At 62.5% G+C, this 13473-nt stretch overlaps 2 protein-coding genes across 2 annotated transcripts; one reads left to right on the forward strand and one right to left on the reverse strand.

Moving 5' to 3' along the window:
• Positions 1-229: 229 nt before the first annotated feature.
• Positions 230-3289, forward strand: HMGCS2 (3-hydroxy-3-methylglutaryl-CoA synthase 2). Its single transcript, XM_052665805.1, has 9 exons — positions 230-368; positions 551-999; positions 1199-1324; positions 1438-1602; positions 1681-1849; positions 1927-2097; positions 2666-2772; positions 2851-2976; positions 3050-3289. The coding sequence occupies exons 1-9, from the start codon at positions 280-282 to the stop codon at positions 3154-3156; spliced, it is 1509 nt and encodes a 502-aa protein (XP_052521765.1). The 5' UTR covers positions 230-279; the 3' UTR covers positions 3157-3289.
• Positions 3290-3785: 496 nt separating this feature from the next.
• PHGDH (phosphoglycerate dehydrogenase) lies at positions 3786-7553 on the reverse strand. Its single transcript, XM_052665804.1, has 13 exons — positions 7447-7553; positions 6979-7221; positions 6476-6627; positions 6275-6340; positions 6142-6196; positions 5966-6064; positions 5762-5894; positions 5539-5687; positions 5299-5451; positions 5093-5225; positions 4803-4927; positions 4457-4676; positions 3786-4013 (listed from the first exon to the last, which is right to left on the reverse strand). The coding sequence occupies exons 2-13, from the start codon at positions 7114-7116 to the stop codon at positions 3859-3861; spliced, it is 1578 nt and encodes a 525-aa protein (XP_052521764.1). The 5' UTR covers positions 7117-7221; positions 7447-7553; the 3' UTR covers positions 3786-3858.
• Positions 7554-13473: the final 5920 nt, after the last annotated feature.

A 13473-nucleotide genomic window follows, 5' to 3' on the forward strand; every position in this document is an offset into this window, starting at 1 on the left:
GCGCCAAGCCGTCACCTGGTGGCACTGAACCCACCCCAATGCTCAGCCCTGGCTCCACGCATCCCAAAATGCTGGGACACCAGCCGCAGCCATCTCACTGGTTGTGCCCTCCAAATACAGTACTTGCTGCACTGTCCCTGTCGTGTTGGCTGCTGCTCGCTGACCTTTGAGCACCAGTGCTCAAAGTGCTGATAAGGGCTGGGGGGGCCGCAGTTGATAAAAGCTGCACACCAAGCCGATCCCTGTGTCTGTCTCTCTGTTCGTCCGTCTGGGCTGAAGATGCTGCGCTTGGTCAGCCGCGCTGCGCGGTGCTGGGGAGCGAGGCGGGGGCTGGCACGGGTACACCCTGCAGCCATGCAGCAGGCATGGTGAGTGCCCAGCCATGGGGTGGGCAAAGCCTGGGGGCTTTGGGGGGCTGGCAGTCAGCTGGATGCGTGCTGGGGAGCGGGGGGCTCTGTTGGGGCAGGGAGCAGGGTGCAAGCACTTGTGGGGCCCAGGCAGCCTCAGTGGTGCCCAGCACAGGACCTCCGCTGCTCCCTTTGCCTCGCAGCCTTTCCAGCACTGCAGCGGCTGCCAGCACAGGCACGTGGCCCAAGGACGTGGGTATCCTGGCACTGGAGGTGTACTTCCCTGCACAATATGTGGAGCAGTCTGAACTGGAGCGTTACGACGGTGTGGAGGCCGGCAAGTACACGCGTGGCCTGGGCCAGCAGCAGATGGGCTTCTGCGCTGCCCACGAGGACATCAACTCGCTGTGCCTGACGGTGGTGCAGAGGCTGGTGGAGCGTGGGCAGCTCTCCTGGGATGCCATCGGCCGCCTGGAAGTGGGCACTGAGACCGTCATCGACAAGTCTAAGGCCGTCAAGACCGTCCTCATGGAGCTCTTCCGCGAGTCAGGCAACACTGATGTGGAGGGCATTGACACCACCAACGCCTGCTATGGCGGCACAGCCTCGCTCTTCAACGCAGCCTCCTGGGTCGAGTCCAGTGCCTGGGACGGTGGGCATGGGGCTGGGGGTGCCTGAGTGCGGGGGGGGTACTGGGGCATGGGGGAAGGATGCTGCCCTACTCTCATCCCTCCACCTTTCTTTCTCACCCACGTAGGCCAGGGGATGGGGATGTGAGTGGTGGGCTGTACTGGGACCACGGAATGGATGGGGATGCCCCACCTACTGTCATCCCTGCTGTCCTCTTGCAGGACGCTACGCCGTGGTAGTGTGTGGGGACATTGCTGTCTACGCAACGGGGAACGCACGGCCCACAGGAGGTGCCGGTGCCATTGCTATGCTGGTGGGACCCAACGCCCCTCTGGTGCTGGAGAGAGGTCAGTGCTCCATGGGGATCTGGCTGGCCGTGACTGGGCCAAAGGTGGGGTTGACGTGGTGGTTAGGACCCGCGAGCAGATCCCCAACACACAGCTCTCCCCTGTGTCCCCAGGTTTGCGGGGAACGCACATGGAGCACGCCTATGACTTCTACAAGCCTGACCTGTCTTCAGAATACCCAGTGGTGGACGGTCCCCTCTCCATCCAGTGCTACCTGCGGGCCCTGGACCGCTGCTACGCCGTGTACCGCAGGAAGGCAGAGAGCCAATGGCAGCAGGGTGAGGGGTGACGCTGCGGCACTCAGATGGCCGCACATCCCACCCGATAGCGACTGACATTCCTGCTCTGCCTTCCAGCTGGCATCCAGCGGCCTTTCACCCTTGATGACTTCAAGTTCATCATCTTCCACACACCCTTCTGCAAGCTGGTGCAGAAGTCAGTGGGGCGGCTGCTGCTGAACGACTTCCTGGCCGCCCCCAGCCCTGACACGGCTTCTGGACTCTACAAGGGGCTGCAACCCTTCCGGTGGGTGTCCCTCAGTGCAGTGAGGATGCCTCTGCTCACTTCCCATGCATGCTTACAGCCCGCCTCTCTCCATGCAGCGGCATGAAGCTGGAGGACACCTACACCAGCAAAGAGGTGGAGAAGGCCTTCCAGACGGCCAGCCAGGAGATCTTCAACCAGAAGACCAAGCCCTCCCTGCTGCTCTCCTCCCGCAATGGCAACATGTACACACCGTCCATGTATGGCTGCCTGGCCTCGCTCCTGTCTCAGTGAGTCTGCAGCGCTGGCAGCAGGGGGTCACCATTTTGAGGGGTTGCCATTTGAGGGTTTGCTGTTTTGGTGGGATGTCATTGTGGAGGACGCCATTTTGGGAATGGCCCAGCTTTCACTTCACTCAGCCCAGTGCTGTCCCCCGGCCAGCGTTTCCATGCCGCCTTGCTGGAGTGCATAAAGCCCTTCTGTCAGTGCTATGGGATGAAAACCCCCTTTTCATGACCAGAGAACTGCCGTCCCCCACTGCCGGCTGGGAAGGAGCCATGGGAACAGCCAGGCACGAGGGCGGTGCGACTGCTGTGTCCCTCAGCCCGTCCTTGAGCCACTCGCTGCCTCGTGCAGGGCTGCAGTGCCTGGTACGGCCCAGGGACGTGGTGGGGGCAGAGACCCGCCCAGCCCCTGCTGCGTCCAACTGTTCCCTGCTTGCTGTCCCCTGCAGCACAGTCTCCCTTATCTCCTCCTGCAATGGTTGCAATTTAATCTGGCCCAGCCTGCCAGGGCCCTCCTGGCTGAGGTCCATCGAGCCCTTTATCTCCCCTAACCCGTCACCCCAAATGGCCACAGGTGCTCGGCTCAGGACCTGGCCGGCTCCAGGATCGGTGCCTTTTCCTACGGCTCAGGGCTGGCCGCCAGCATGTTCTCCTTCCGTGTCTCGCAAGATGCTGCTCCGGGTGAGTCCCACATCATGGGCACCGAGAGCCGGGAGGGCACAGATGGGTGGTGTCTCATCCGTGGTCTCCTCACACCAGGCTCCCCCCTGGACAAGCTGCTCTCCAGCCTGGCTGATCTGCCCACCCGCCTGGATGCCCGCAAGCGCGTGGCCCCACAGGACTTCGCCGATATCATGAAGCGGCGGGAGGAGACCCATCACCTGGGTGAGCAGGGCTGGGGGGCACCCTGCTGCCGGGGTCTGGCTGCCCCACTGAGCCTCACATCCTCTCCCCACAGCCAACCACACTCCGCACGGCTCCCAGGCAGACCTGTTCCCCGGCACCTGGTACTTGGAGCGGGTAGACGACAAGTACCGCCGGCAGTACGCCAGGAAGCCCGTGTAGGGCACAGAGAGGGGCAGCCATCGGGGGGACATGCAGGCACAGGAGTGAATGCAGCCATCCGGGTCCTGGAGCAAGCAGTGTTTTCTGCGAAAACGCAGGCAGTGTGGGGAATAAAGCATGGATGCAAGGGCAATACCTCTGCTCTGGCTCCCTATTGCAAAGCAGTCTACATTACACTGTGCCATGTATTCTCCTCCTGCCCCTAAACCCATCCTGAATCACCTCCGTGCCAAGTGAGATTTAACCCTGTACACCACACGTGCCTGAGGAGAATGGCACGTATACTCAGGTTGCCTAATGCTTTGGATCCAACACAGGTGGCAATACGCAATTGCCAGCATCCCCAGGGGATAGCTTCCATGGTAGAAGTGGGGTGACGTAGGAGGCTCAGCCCATCTTGGAGCACTGCCCAGGCTGTGGCCAGAGGGGACTTCAGCAGGGCAGCAGAGCCTGAAAGACCTTTGTACCCTTGAGCAAATAGTGCTAGGAGGTGGGGGGGGGCAGCACTGGGGAACAGAGTCTGCAGGAAATGATGTGGAGTTGGGTATGAGCGACATCATCGAGAAGGGTTTAGGGATGGATAGGAAGGACACCACAAGGTAGGGATGCATGGACAAGGCACAGCATGCTCCTGGTTGCTTTATTGAGCACGATGCTCCCCCAGGTGCTGGAGGCTCCAGGTCCTTCCCCGTCAAGGTGGGGCTACAGGTGGAGCTGGAAGACTTCTGTAGTGCATGGCTTCAGGCCAGCGAGGTCAGACAGCGGGGCTGAGAGCCCGGCTATGCTCCACTGCTCCCCCGACACTGCACTGGAGCTGTGGTAGGACTGGAGCTGGATCCCTGTTTTCCCCAGCAGCCCTGGGCAGGAGGAAAGAGGTCAGAACTGCAGCCTGTTCTCTGGTACCTGGACCCCACAGTAGTGTAGGATCATGAATAGCAGGGCTCTGCCTACCCTGAATCCCCTCTATCATGTTCTTCCTTTCCTTTGCCCCAAGTCATACAACTGTGGAATCATTACAGTTGCAAAGACCTCTCAGATCCCCAAGTCTAACCCCAGCCCACCTCCACCATGTCCCTCACTGCCACAATTCCATGGTTCTTGAACACCTCCAGGGACCGTGACCCCACCAACCCCTGGTCAGCTGGTGCTACTGCATTGCCAATTCCCCAGCCCTGTAACCAAACCACCCCTCCTGTCTCTGCACACAATGCCCTGTCAGCATTGTCTTCCTTTTGACTCCAGGCTGATTGTGGAGATCCCTCCAGCTGTTCCTTTGCTTGTGGTGACACCAGAAGCTTACCAGCGAGTGTGGGCAGCGTGTTTGTTTCAGATGCTTTGACTCGGTAGATAAGGAGAGGGCCCACCAGTGGTGCCGGCTGCTTGAAGGTGACCCCGTTGAGCTCCCTCAGCACTGGAGTGCTGCCCTGCACTGTTCCTGTTACCCGGTGTGGGGTGCCCTGCAAGGCCACCTGCAGCAAGCCCTCAGGCTCAGTGCATGTGTCACCATGGGAGGCTGTGACCTGGTGGGGGGAGATGGCCACTCAGCACCTGCATCCTACAGGGATGTCCCCTGAGGGCACAGTGCCCTGTGGGCTTATACCAAGGAAGGATAGGATGTGGTGGCATCGGGCTGACACTCTGTGTACCTTCAGGCCAGCCTCCTGGGCCAGCAGCATGGCATTCACCAGGGTCGCCTCCTTCTTTCCTCCAGCCAGCATGCCTGAGACCACAGCAGGTGCCAGGTAGCTGCTGGCATCCTTCAGGGGGGCTCCTGGGATCAGTACTGTGATCAGCTCATGTCCATCTGTATTCCCACTATCCCATCCATCCCACGAATGGGATGACTCCTTCATCCCATCACCCAACCGCTTCCTGCCTTCTGATCCAGTGCATCCCCTTGGGTCCCTGTGCTGGAGCACACCTGCCCACCTCTCACCTAGGGTGCAGACCTGCACATTGCCCGTCGCTTGCTTGGCCAGGCCATGCAGCACCGTGCCCAGTGCCCTGGCCACGGTGATCCAGGGTTTGGTCTGGGGTGCAAAGGCTTTGCTCAGCGCCTGCCCATTGACCTGAGAGGAGAAGAGGGATGAGCAGTGGGGATCTATCACTCGTGGGGTCTCTGAGGTGCACCAGGGGACTCACCACGCCGACCAGCCCCTTTCCAGTGGCCATGTCCACTATCTGCATGGCAATCTCCTTGCCGCAGCGGCTCTGTGCCTCCCGGGTGCTGGCACCCAGGTGTGGGCAGCAGATGACGTTGGGGTGGTCCACAAGGTCCCGGTCCTTCGGGGGCTCCTGCACACGGCCCCGGTCTCAGCCCCGTGCCATCCTGGGGGCTGCCTAGCCCAATTTGGGTGATGGCCCCAGGGGGACCCCTCTCACCTGTGTGAAGACATCGAGGGCAGCCCCTCCGCACTGCCCTGAGCGCAATGCCCGCAGCAGTGCTCCTTCATCCACGATGCCACCCCGGGCACAGTTCACCACTTGCACACCACGGCGACACTTGGCAAAGGTGCTGTCGTTCAGCAGCCCTGCAGGGAGCACCATCAGGGATGGGGATACAGGGGAAGCCCCAGAGCAACCCCAGACTCCCACGCCGCCCTACCCGTAGTGGAGGGCAGCAGTGGTGTGTGCACCGTGATGAAGTCACAGCGGGGCCAGATCTGCTCCAGCGGAAGCTGCTCCACGCCGAACGCAGCTGAGGTCTCAGGAGTGATGATGGGGTCGTAGCCGATGGTCTGGGGCAGAGCGAGGGCTCACAGCTGTACCCAGCCTGCTCCCCACCACTGCCCCTTGCCCTGCTGCTCACCTTCATGCCAAAAGCCTGCATCCGTGTGGCTACCTCCCTGCCGATGCGGCCCAGCCCCAGCACGCCTAGTGTCTTCCCATTCAGCTCCATGCCCATGTACTGGGGGGCGAGGAGAGAAGTGAGCAAGCAGGGGCCTCCCAGCACCCACCCGCCCAGGCACTGCACCTGCCCCATACCTTCTTTCTGTCCCATTTGCCTTCTTTCATAGAGGCAGCTGCCTGTGGGATCTGCCTGCAAGAGGGGGGCACAGTCTGTACAGGGCTGGGGGCTGTGGGATGGATACCCCACCCCGTACATCCCCGCACTCACCTGGCCAAGCACAGGATCATGCCGCAGGTGAGCTCTGCAGCACTGAGGCTGTTCCCGGTGGGTGTGCTGGGGACAGGGAGTGGGGTCACCATGTGACCTCGCCATAGGGATAGAGACCCACGGGGAGGCTGAGCACTATGCTGACCCCCCAGCCCCGTGCCAGCAGGATGTCTCCTTTCTGGCTGCGGGTCCCACTCTTACTTCATCACCAGCACTCCCTTCCTGGTGGCTGCCTCCACGTCCACATTGTCAACACCGGTGCCTGCTCTGCCCACCACCTGCAGCCTGCCCGCCGCCTCCAGCACGTCGGCGCTGACTTTGGTGGCCGAGCGGACGATGAGCCCATCACAGTCCTGCAGGGACAGACACCACACGTCTGACAGGGCTGGGCCGTGGGGATGGCAGGCAGGGTGGGTGGTGGGGTGGGAAGAGCCGCGGGCCTGGGGCTGGGATCAGCAGTGTGAAAGCAACCAGGATTCTTGCATCAGACACAGGAGGCGGGGACGTGACCCACTGGGCGAGGGGGCTTCCAGCCTCCCACCGTTCTGCAGTGTTCCATGATGTCCCCACCGTGTGCTTGTGGTATACCCACTCATCGCACTGGGACAGACAGACAGACACTGTGCCCACTTGGCGCCCACCTGTGCCCACCCGTTGCCACCAGCCCAGGGCTCTGAGCCACACGCAGACCCCAGCTTGCTCACCCGGATCTCCTGCAGCAGCTCCTCTTTGCTCAGCCCGGGCTTCTCCAGCACCTGGATACCCCCCTCCTGCAGGATGACCCTGCAGCAGGGGTCCAGGCTGTCGCTGATAAGTACTTTCTGCAGCTTGGTAAAGGCCATCACTTGGTGTTGGGCTGTTGGGGCTGTCGGGGGTCCGTTCCCACTGCCTGTCCGCACAGCTCTGGCCAAAGAGGTTGCTGAGCGCTGCCCACCGCACTAAATGGGCTGCCGGCGGGGCATGTTTTGCGGGCTGCTCTCTTGTCTCATTGGATCCCATTTCCATAATCCCACCTCTTTTTCCTCCTCTCCCCATCGCCGCTGGGTGGCTGCGAGCCCAGGATCCCAGCCCCCCAAGGCCTCCCCGAGCCCCTCACCCTCAGCAGCTGTGATGGCGGAGTGGGGAGACCAACAGGGCCCCCAAAGCATCGAGCACCCCCTCAACCCACGTACCTCCCACTCCACTGCCGTGCCTCAGTTTCCCCACCACAGGGAGGTGGTGGCAAACCGCCGCACTGCCCCAGCACTGCGCCCACCATTGAGCAATGTCCTGATAAGCACTGGGGGCACGGGGCCAACCCCGTCACCGGCTCCCAATTGCATGGAGTGCACAGGAGACACCCAGCAAACGCCCTCCATGGGGTGGGAGCCAGGTGGCTGCACAGGTGACCTCGTGGGGAAAGCGCTGACCCTGGAGGGGTGCAGCATGGAATGTGGCATGGGGAATAAGGAGGAACAGAGGGCGTCCCCTTTGTCATGGAGACAACACCTCAGGATGTGAGCAGTGCAGGGCACAATCACTGCAGGCTGTGTGCACCGCAGCACCATGCGCACCCCACTGCAGCTGCAGCCAGGGAACAACCGTGACGCCAAAGGGAGGAAAGTCCGGGGCAGTTGGCATGGGATGAGAGGTGGGGTCAAGGCTGGGGTTGGACACATCCCACAGCAAGACCCCGTGCTGCCCCTTGGAGGGGCTGCAGACCCATTGCCGGGGCACAGTTTCCCCATGCGCAGCATATGCTGGGGGCATTCAGGGCAGGATGTGTGGATGGAGGCCCCGCTCCAGTGCCTTGGCACAGCTCCACGCCTGGCCCTGGCCCCTATTAACCATTAAGATCGAGCTCAAGGCGCCCGCCAAGTCTGGGACAGCACCATCTGGGTGTCACTTTCTGGTGGCTCCCACACCAAGCGTCCCCCCCACATCTGCTGGGACAAGCAGGGAACACCCCTTGCAGCGGGCGGGGGCTCTTGGCTGAGCCCAGCCCTCGCAGACCCTGTCCCATGCGATCACTCGAGGCCATGACCAAGGTACCGCCGCAGTGCAATGCGTGCAGCTTTCCCCAGGCAGTTGGTGCCCTCTCCTGGGCAGCAGGGCAGAAGTTGCACCTCGCTGCCCTTGCAGGGACATGAGGAGTGCGATGAAGGTACCCATTAGTGTGTCCCCACGGCCTCATGGAGAGACCAGAATGCAGTCCCAAGTCCCATATAACACCCTCAGAGTGGTGAGCACCTCTAATATGGCACTTGGTGACGTTGGTGGCAACTGGACCACGACCTGGATGAGGTCCTGGGGACTACAGAGGGTTGGTACCCCTACTGCTAAATCCCGCTGCTGGGGCCCCGGGTGGTCTCTGCATGAAGGCACCAACAGGGTGGCTGCCGTGGGTTTGGGATGGAGGAGAGCAATTTGGGTTTCCTGCATGGTGAGGGGCCTGGGACAGTGGGGAGAGGGCAGAGGTGGTACCAGGAAAGGGCATTAGGGATGCTCCAGGGGGTCTTTGGGTCAGGATAGGAGTGGCAGAGAAAGGGTAAAGGTGCTTTGAGGGCAGGAGGTCGGGTTGCTGCCGGCGGAGGCACCAGGAGACGACTGACGGAGGGAGGGAGGGCGGGAGGGATGGAGCGGGAGGGAAGGATGGAGGCAGGGACGAGGAAGAGGAGGCGGAGGAGGAGGGATGCAGCGGCGGGCGGAGCCGCCCGGTGCCGCAGAGCCGCCTCCCCGGCGCACGCTGGGGCGGCCCGGCGTTGCCCGCGGAGCCCCCCGGTGCCCCCGGTGCGGCGGGGCCCGGCGCGGTGCAGCCCGCAGGCGGACGAGAGGATGCGAGCCCCGAGGCGGAGGTGAGCGGCGGTGAGGGAAGTACGCGGGGGATGCGACGGTGATGAGGGACCGGGACACGCGTGGGGCCGCGAGTGGAGGATCCCGGCGCCGGGATACGGTTTGCTGCCCCGGGGCTGCGTGGTGCCGGCGCTGCCCATCCGAGAGCCCGTCACGGCGGGTCTGAGCCGGCGCGCCGTGGGGACGCACGGTGCCGGGGCATGCCGTAGGGACCAGCGGGTGCTCTGCCGCGAGATGGGACGGGGCCGTCCGGCGCTGCGGGGCCGAGCCGGGGCTGACCCCGGCACGCAGGGTGGGGGTTGCTGGTGTCCCTGCTGGAAGGCCGAGGGTGGGGAGGTGGTGCGGGAGTGGAGCCGGCCCCATCTCCTCCGGCTCTTGCGTCCTCCCTGCTCTTCCATCTCGTGCCCGTCCCCGCATCCAGCCTCAGTCCGTGCCCGCTCCGCACCAGGAGCCGACCCGCCCAGCAGTCTGGGTACCGCCGGCTCCGCTCCCCCCGTCCCGCCGCGCTCAATGGGGGCCTTGTGCTGGGCCGTGACCGCAGGCGGATAGCTGCACGCAGCCACAGGCGCACACAGCACCGGCCCCACCTCCCACGGTGGCCTCGTTGAGACATCCCTGCCACGAGGCAGCGGGCAGAGCCGTGCCACGTTCTGCATCCCGGCCCCACCTGGCCTTGCCGGGTGTGCTCGCGGCTCTGCAGGCAGCCATCCATCCACTCTCCATCTGCCCACCCGTGGGAGCTGATTCAGCTGCAGGAGGTGAGTCCCCGGTTCATTGCGGTGGTGGGCACCTGGGGGACGCTCTCCCACGGGGGCCATGGCTGCTGCCCTCTGACCTCACCTTGGTGACACCGCAGGGCTGGTCTCAGTGTCAGGGTGGCTATGGTGGCCCCAAGCTGTTCCTCAGTGCTGTGAGTCAGCGGGTGCTGTGAGTCAGGGCCGTGTGGTAACCCTCGTGCCAGCAGGGCTGTGGAGCCATGGGCACATTCATGTCTTGTCACCCACGTGTGCCATGCTGCACCTCACTGGGTATGGTATTTGCTAGGGCGCGGTGCCATGGGCATCATGCCCACTGGACAGCAGGCTTGTGGATATGGTGCGTCTTGGGGTGCTGTGTCTCAGTGTTGTGTTTCTGGGTACCGTGTCTCTTTGGTCTTCTTGCTTTCCTGGATATTGTGCTTTTGGATATTGAGCCTCTGGATCCAGTGCTTCCTTGGGTATGGTGTGTCTTGGTGTGCCTTGACTCTGGGCATCGTGTCTTCTTGAGCGTTTTACCTCCAGGTTCTTGCCTTCTCTGCTATCGTGTCTCCAAATACTGTGCCTCCTTGGACATATTGCTTCTGGGCACTGAGTCTCCTTGGGTGTCATGCTTCTGGGTATCATGCTTCCTTGGATATTGTGCCTTTGGGTATGGTGAGCTTTGGGCATCATGCTTTACCCCCCTTAGGTCATTGCACTCGACTGTCTCCTCCTGGCAGGTGGCTGCTGCAAGGGCCATGGCACCACGTGGCTGCTGCCAGGCTAAGGGCACTGCACCCATGGGGGGCCCACTGCCTTCTGGGGAACTCCACCAAAAAGCTTTGGACTCAGAAAAACAAACAAACAAACAAACAAACAAAAAAAAAACCACCCGGATTATTTTGTTTTAAGGAAAAAAAAATCTGTTTTCTTTTTTCCCAATCCTGAAATGACTCACACTTCCATGCTGAAAATAAACCTGATGGCGGCTGCTGTTACCAGTGGGTGAGCTGCAGTCAGGCGGGCAGCAGGGCACGCTGTGCCTGGGGCTGCTGGGGGGGCTGTAAGAAGGAGGGGAGCAGCTGTCCCTGAGCACCCAGCATGGCCCCCCCAGCCCTTCTCCCCAGCCTCCAGGGAGAACGTAGAGGGGGGTTGTTGGGGGGCTCAGGTGTCCGTGCTGCCTGCTGGGGGGGTCAGGGCTGCTAATGGGGCTAAAGTGCTCCCAAGTGGGCACCGCCATCTGCATGGCCCTCTGGGCACTGTGAGTGGACGTGTCCCACGTGTGCCAGCACCCGTGCGCATGCATGTTGCCCCCGTGCATACCCATGCTTTGGTGTGACATTTGGTTTGATCAGATCTCCATCTCTCCAAAGCTGTTGTGCCGTACAGCAAATGGCTGAAATTCCCCCCCAAGACCTCTGTGTAACACGGGGGTGCGCTCCTCTCCGCAGGGACCCCAGCTGCAGTGACGTCCCCACAGTCAGCCCCCTGACAGGAAGGGACGCCATGTCCCATGGGGACACCCCAATGGAAGGGCTGTGGGGTGACTGCGACGAAGACCCCGAACCGGGGGGCACTCTGCACCCCCCACCCGCTCAGCCCCATCCCAGCCCCACGGTGCAAACGTGTCCCCTGAGGGACCCAGAGGAGGGTCCCCTCGCCCAGACGCAGACCCTGCGGGACTTCGAGAAGGTGACCGCTGCCGGGGCCGGGGGGGTGCTCGCGGGACGCGTCTGTTGGCCCCAGGAGGGGATGGGACAGCCGGTGCCGTCCCCGTGGGGCACCGCGCTCCCCCTCACCGCCCTACTGGCTGACGTCCGGGGGGCCACCCGGGGCTCGGGTTTCACCACTTGTCTGTCCCCACAAATAGCACTGGGAGGGGAAAAAATAGGAAGGGGCCTTGGCGAGGGCACCCGTCCCAGAGCTGCGTGCGGGCAGGGAGCCGTGGGCTCGGTGCCGCCATGTGAGGGGTGCCGGGATGCCCCCCCCATGGAGCACCAGCCATGGCTAACGGGTACCGCACGCTGTCCCAGCACCTCAACGACCTCAAGAAGGAGAACTTCAGCCTCAAACTCCGCATTTACTTCCTGGAGGAGCGTGTGCAGCAGAAGGGAGAGGGCAGCCGGGATGATGTCTACCGGCGGGTGAGCGCGCCTGTGGGGACAGGGGTGGGGCAGGTGCCACCCTGTGGGATCTCCCTCCAATGCTGTCCCTTTGGGGATGGGGGCACGCAGCTGCCAGTATGGGTCAGGGATCCCAGTGAGTAGTTGAGCTGGGGGGAGTTTGCCTCTCACTGCCTTTCACCGGAGCAGGAAAATGGGATGGGGAAAGCAGGATCTTCCCTGCTGGTAGAGACCCCTGTGCCCCGTTACAATGACGGACACCCCATGCCTGTGCCTCATCACGTGGGGTTCACCCCGTGTTCATGCTCCATCACACAGCTGTGACACCCCATATCTGTGCCCTGAAATGGGGCTATCAGCAGCAGGAAGCCAGCATGATAAACAACCTAACTGCTGCAACAGCCGTCCTGGGTGGGTGGGTCCCTGCTGACAGCGGGCATCCCCAGCTTGGTATGGGGACAAAAAGCACCCAGCACCCTGCTGTGGGGCAAGGGGCGTGCCCCCCCACTGCCTTCAAAGCGCACAGGGAGCAGTGTGGGGTCTCGGTGCTGTGTGGGGCCTGGATGTGGTGTAGGGCCTTGGGGCGTGTGTGCACAGTGCCAGCTCCATCCCTCCTGCCCTGCAGAACATCGAGCTGAAGGTGGAGGTGGAGAGCCTGAAGCGGGAGCTGCAGGAGAAGCAGCAGGCGCTGGACAAAACCTGGTGAGCACTGGGACAAGCAAGGAGGGGTGGCTGGTGGGGCTCTGCTTACTGCCCTGACACCGGCCAAAAATAAAGGGCAGCACCTGTCTGCCGGGGGAGGGTGAGGCTGAGCCCTGCTGTGCGTGCCATGGTGCTGTGCCATGCCATGTGACACTGTGCCATGCTGTGTAACATTGTACCATGCCATGTGATGCTGTGCTGTGCCATGTGACATTGTGCCATGCTGTGTGACATTGTGCCATGCCATGTGATGCTGTGCCATGCTGTGCCATGCTGTGCCATGCCATGTGACATTGTGCCATGCCATGCCATGATGCTGTGCCATGCCATGACTCTGTGCCATGCCATGCCTGGCAGGGTGGCTGCAGAGAACCAGACAAACCGCAGCGAGGCTGCACTCAGGCAGCATTATGAGGAACGTCAGCGGGAGTCAGAACATGTCTACGAGCTGCTGGAGAACAAGATCCAGCTCCTGCAGGAGGTGAGCAGCAGGCCGCGGTGGGGTCAGGGGGAGTGGGGCCACATGGAACTCAGCTATGTGTGCTGTGCAGGAGGCCAGGCTGGCCCGCAGCGAGGCAGAGCAGGCCACTGCGCTGGCCAAGGCCGAGGCACAGCGGTGCCAGGAGCTGGTGGCCAAGCTGAAAGAGGCGACGAGGACAAAGGGGGACAGCAGGAGCGGAGATGGCTGTGACACTGCGGCCCAGAGGTAGGTGTGCACCGGGTGCTACTCCAGCCAGGTTCAGCGGTGCCACTGAGCATCCCTCGCTGTTCTCTGCATGCAGGAGGATGGAGGAGCTGGGCTGTA

The sequence above is a fragment of the Tympanuchus pallidicinctus genome, unplaced genomic scaffold (genome assembly GCF_026119805.1).
Source record: "Tympanuchus pallidicinctus isolate F22 unplaced genomic scaffold, pur_lepc_1.0 scaffold7, whole genome shotgun sequence".
In the NCBI taxonomy this organism is placed as follows: Eukaryota; Metazoa; Chordata; class Aves; order Galliformes; family Phasianidae; genus Tympanuchus; species Tympanuchus pallidicinctus.

Excerpts from the sequence above, each read along its gene's own strand:
- HMGCS2 (XM_052665805.1), top strand. The coding sequence starts at position 280 with ATGCTGCGCTTGGTCAGCCGCGCTGCGCGGTGCTGGGGAGCGAGGCGG. Across the intron at positions 1,325-1,437 it reads CCCTCTGGTGCTGGAGAGAG|GTTTGCGGGGAACGCACATG; the intron begins GTCAGTGCTCCA and ends CTGTGTCCCCAG. Across the intron at positions 2,773-2,850 it reads CTCGCAAGATGCTGCTCCGG|GCTCCCCCCTGGACAAGCTG; the intron begins GTGAGTCCCACA and ends TCCTCACACCAG.
- PHGDH (XM_052665804.1), bottom strand. The coding sequence starts at position 7,116 with ATGGCCTTTACCAAGCTGCAGAAAGTACTTATCAGCGACAGCCTGGAC. Across the intron at positions 6,341-6,475 it reads AAGGGAGTGCTGGTGATGAA|CACACCCACCGGGAACAGCC; the intron begins GTAAGAGTGGGA and ends CCCTGTCCCCAG. Across the intron at positions 5,226-5,298 it reads GAAAGGGGCTGGTCGGCGTG|GTCAATGGGCAGGCGCTGAG; the intron begins GTGAGTCCCCTG and ends TTCTCCTCTCAG.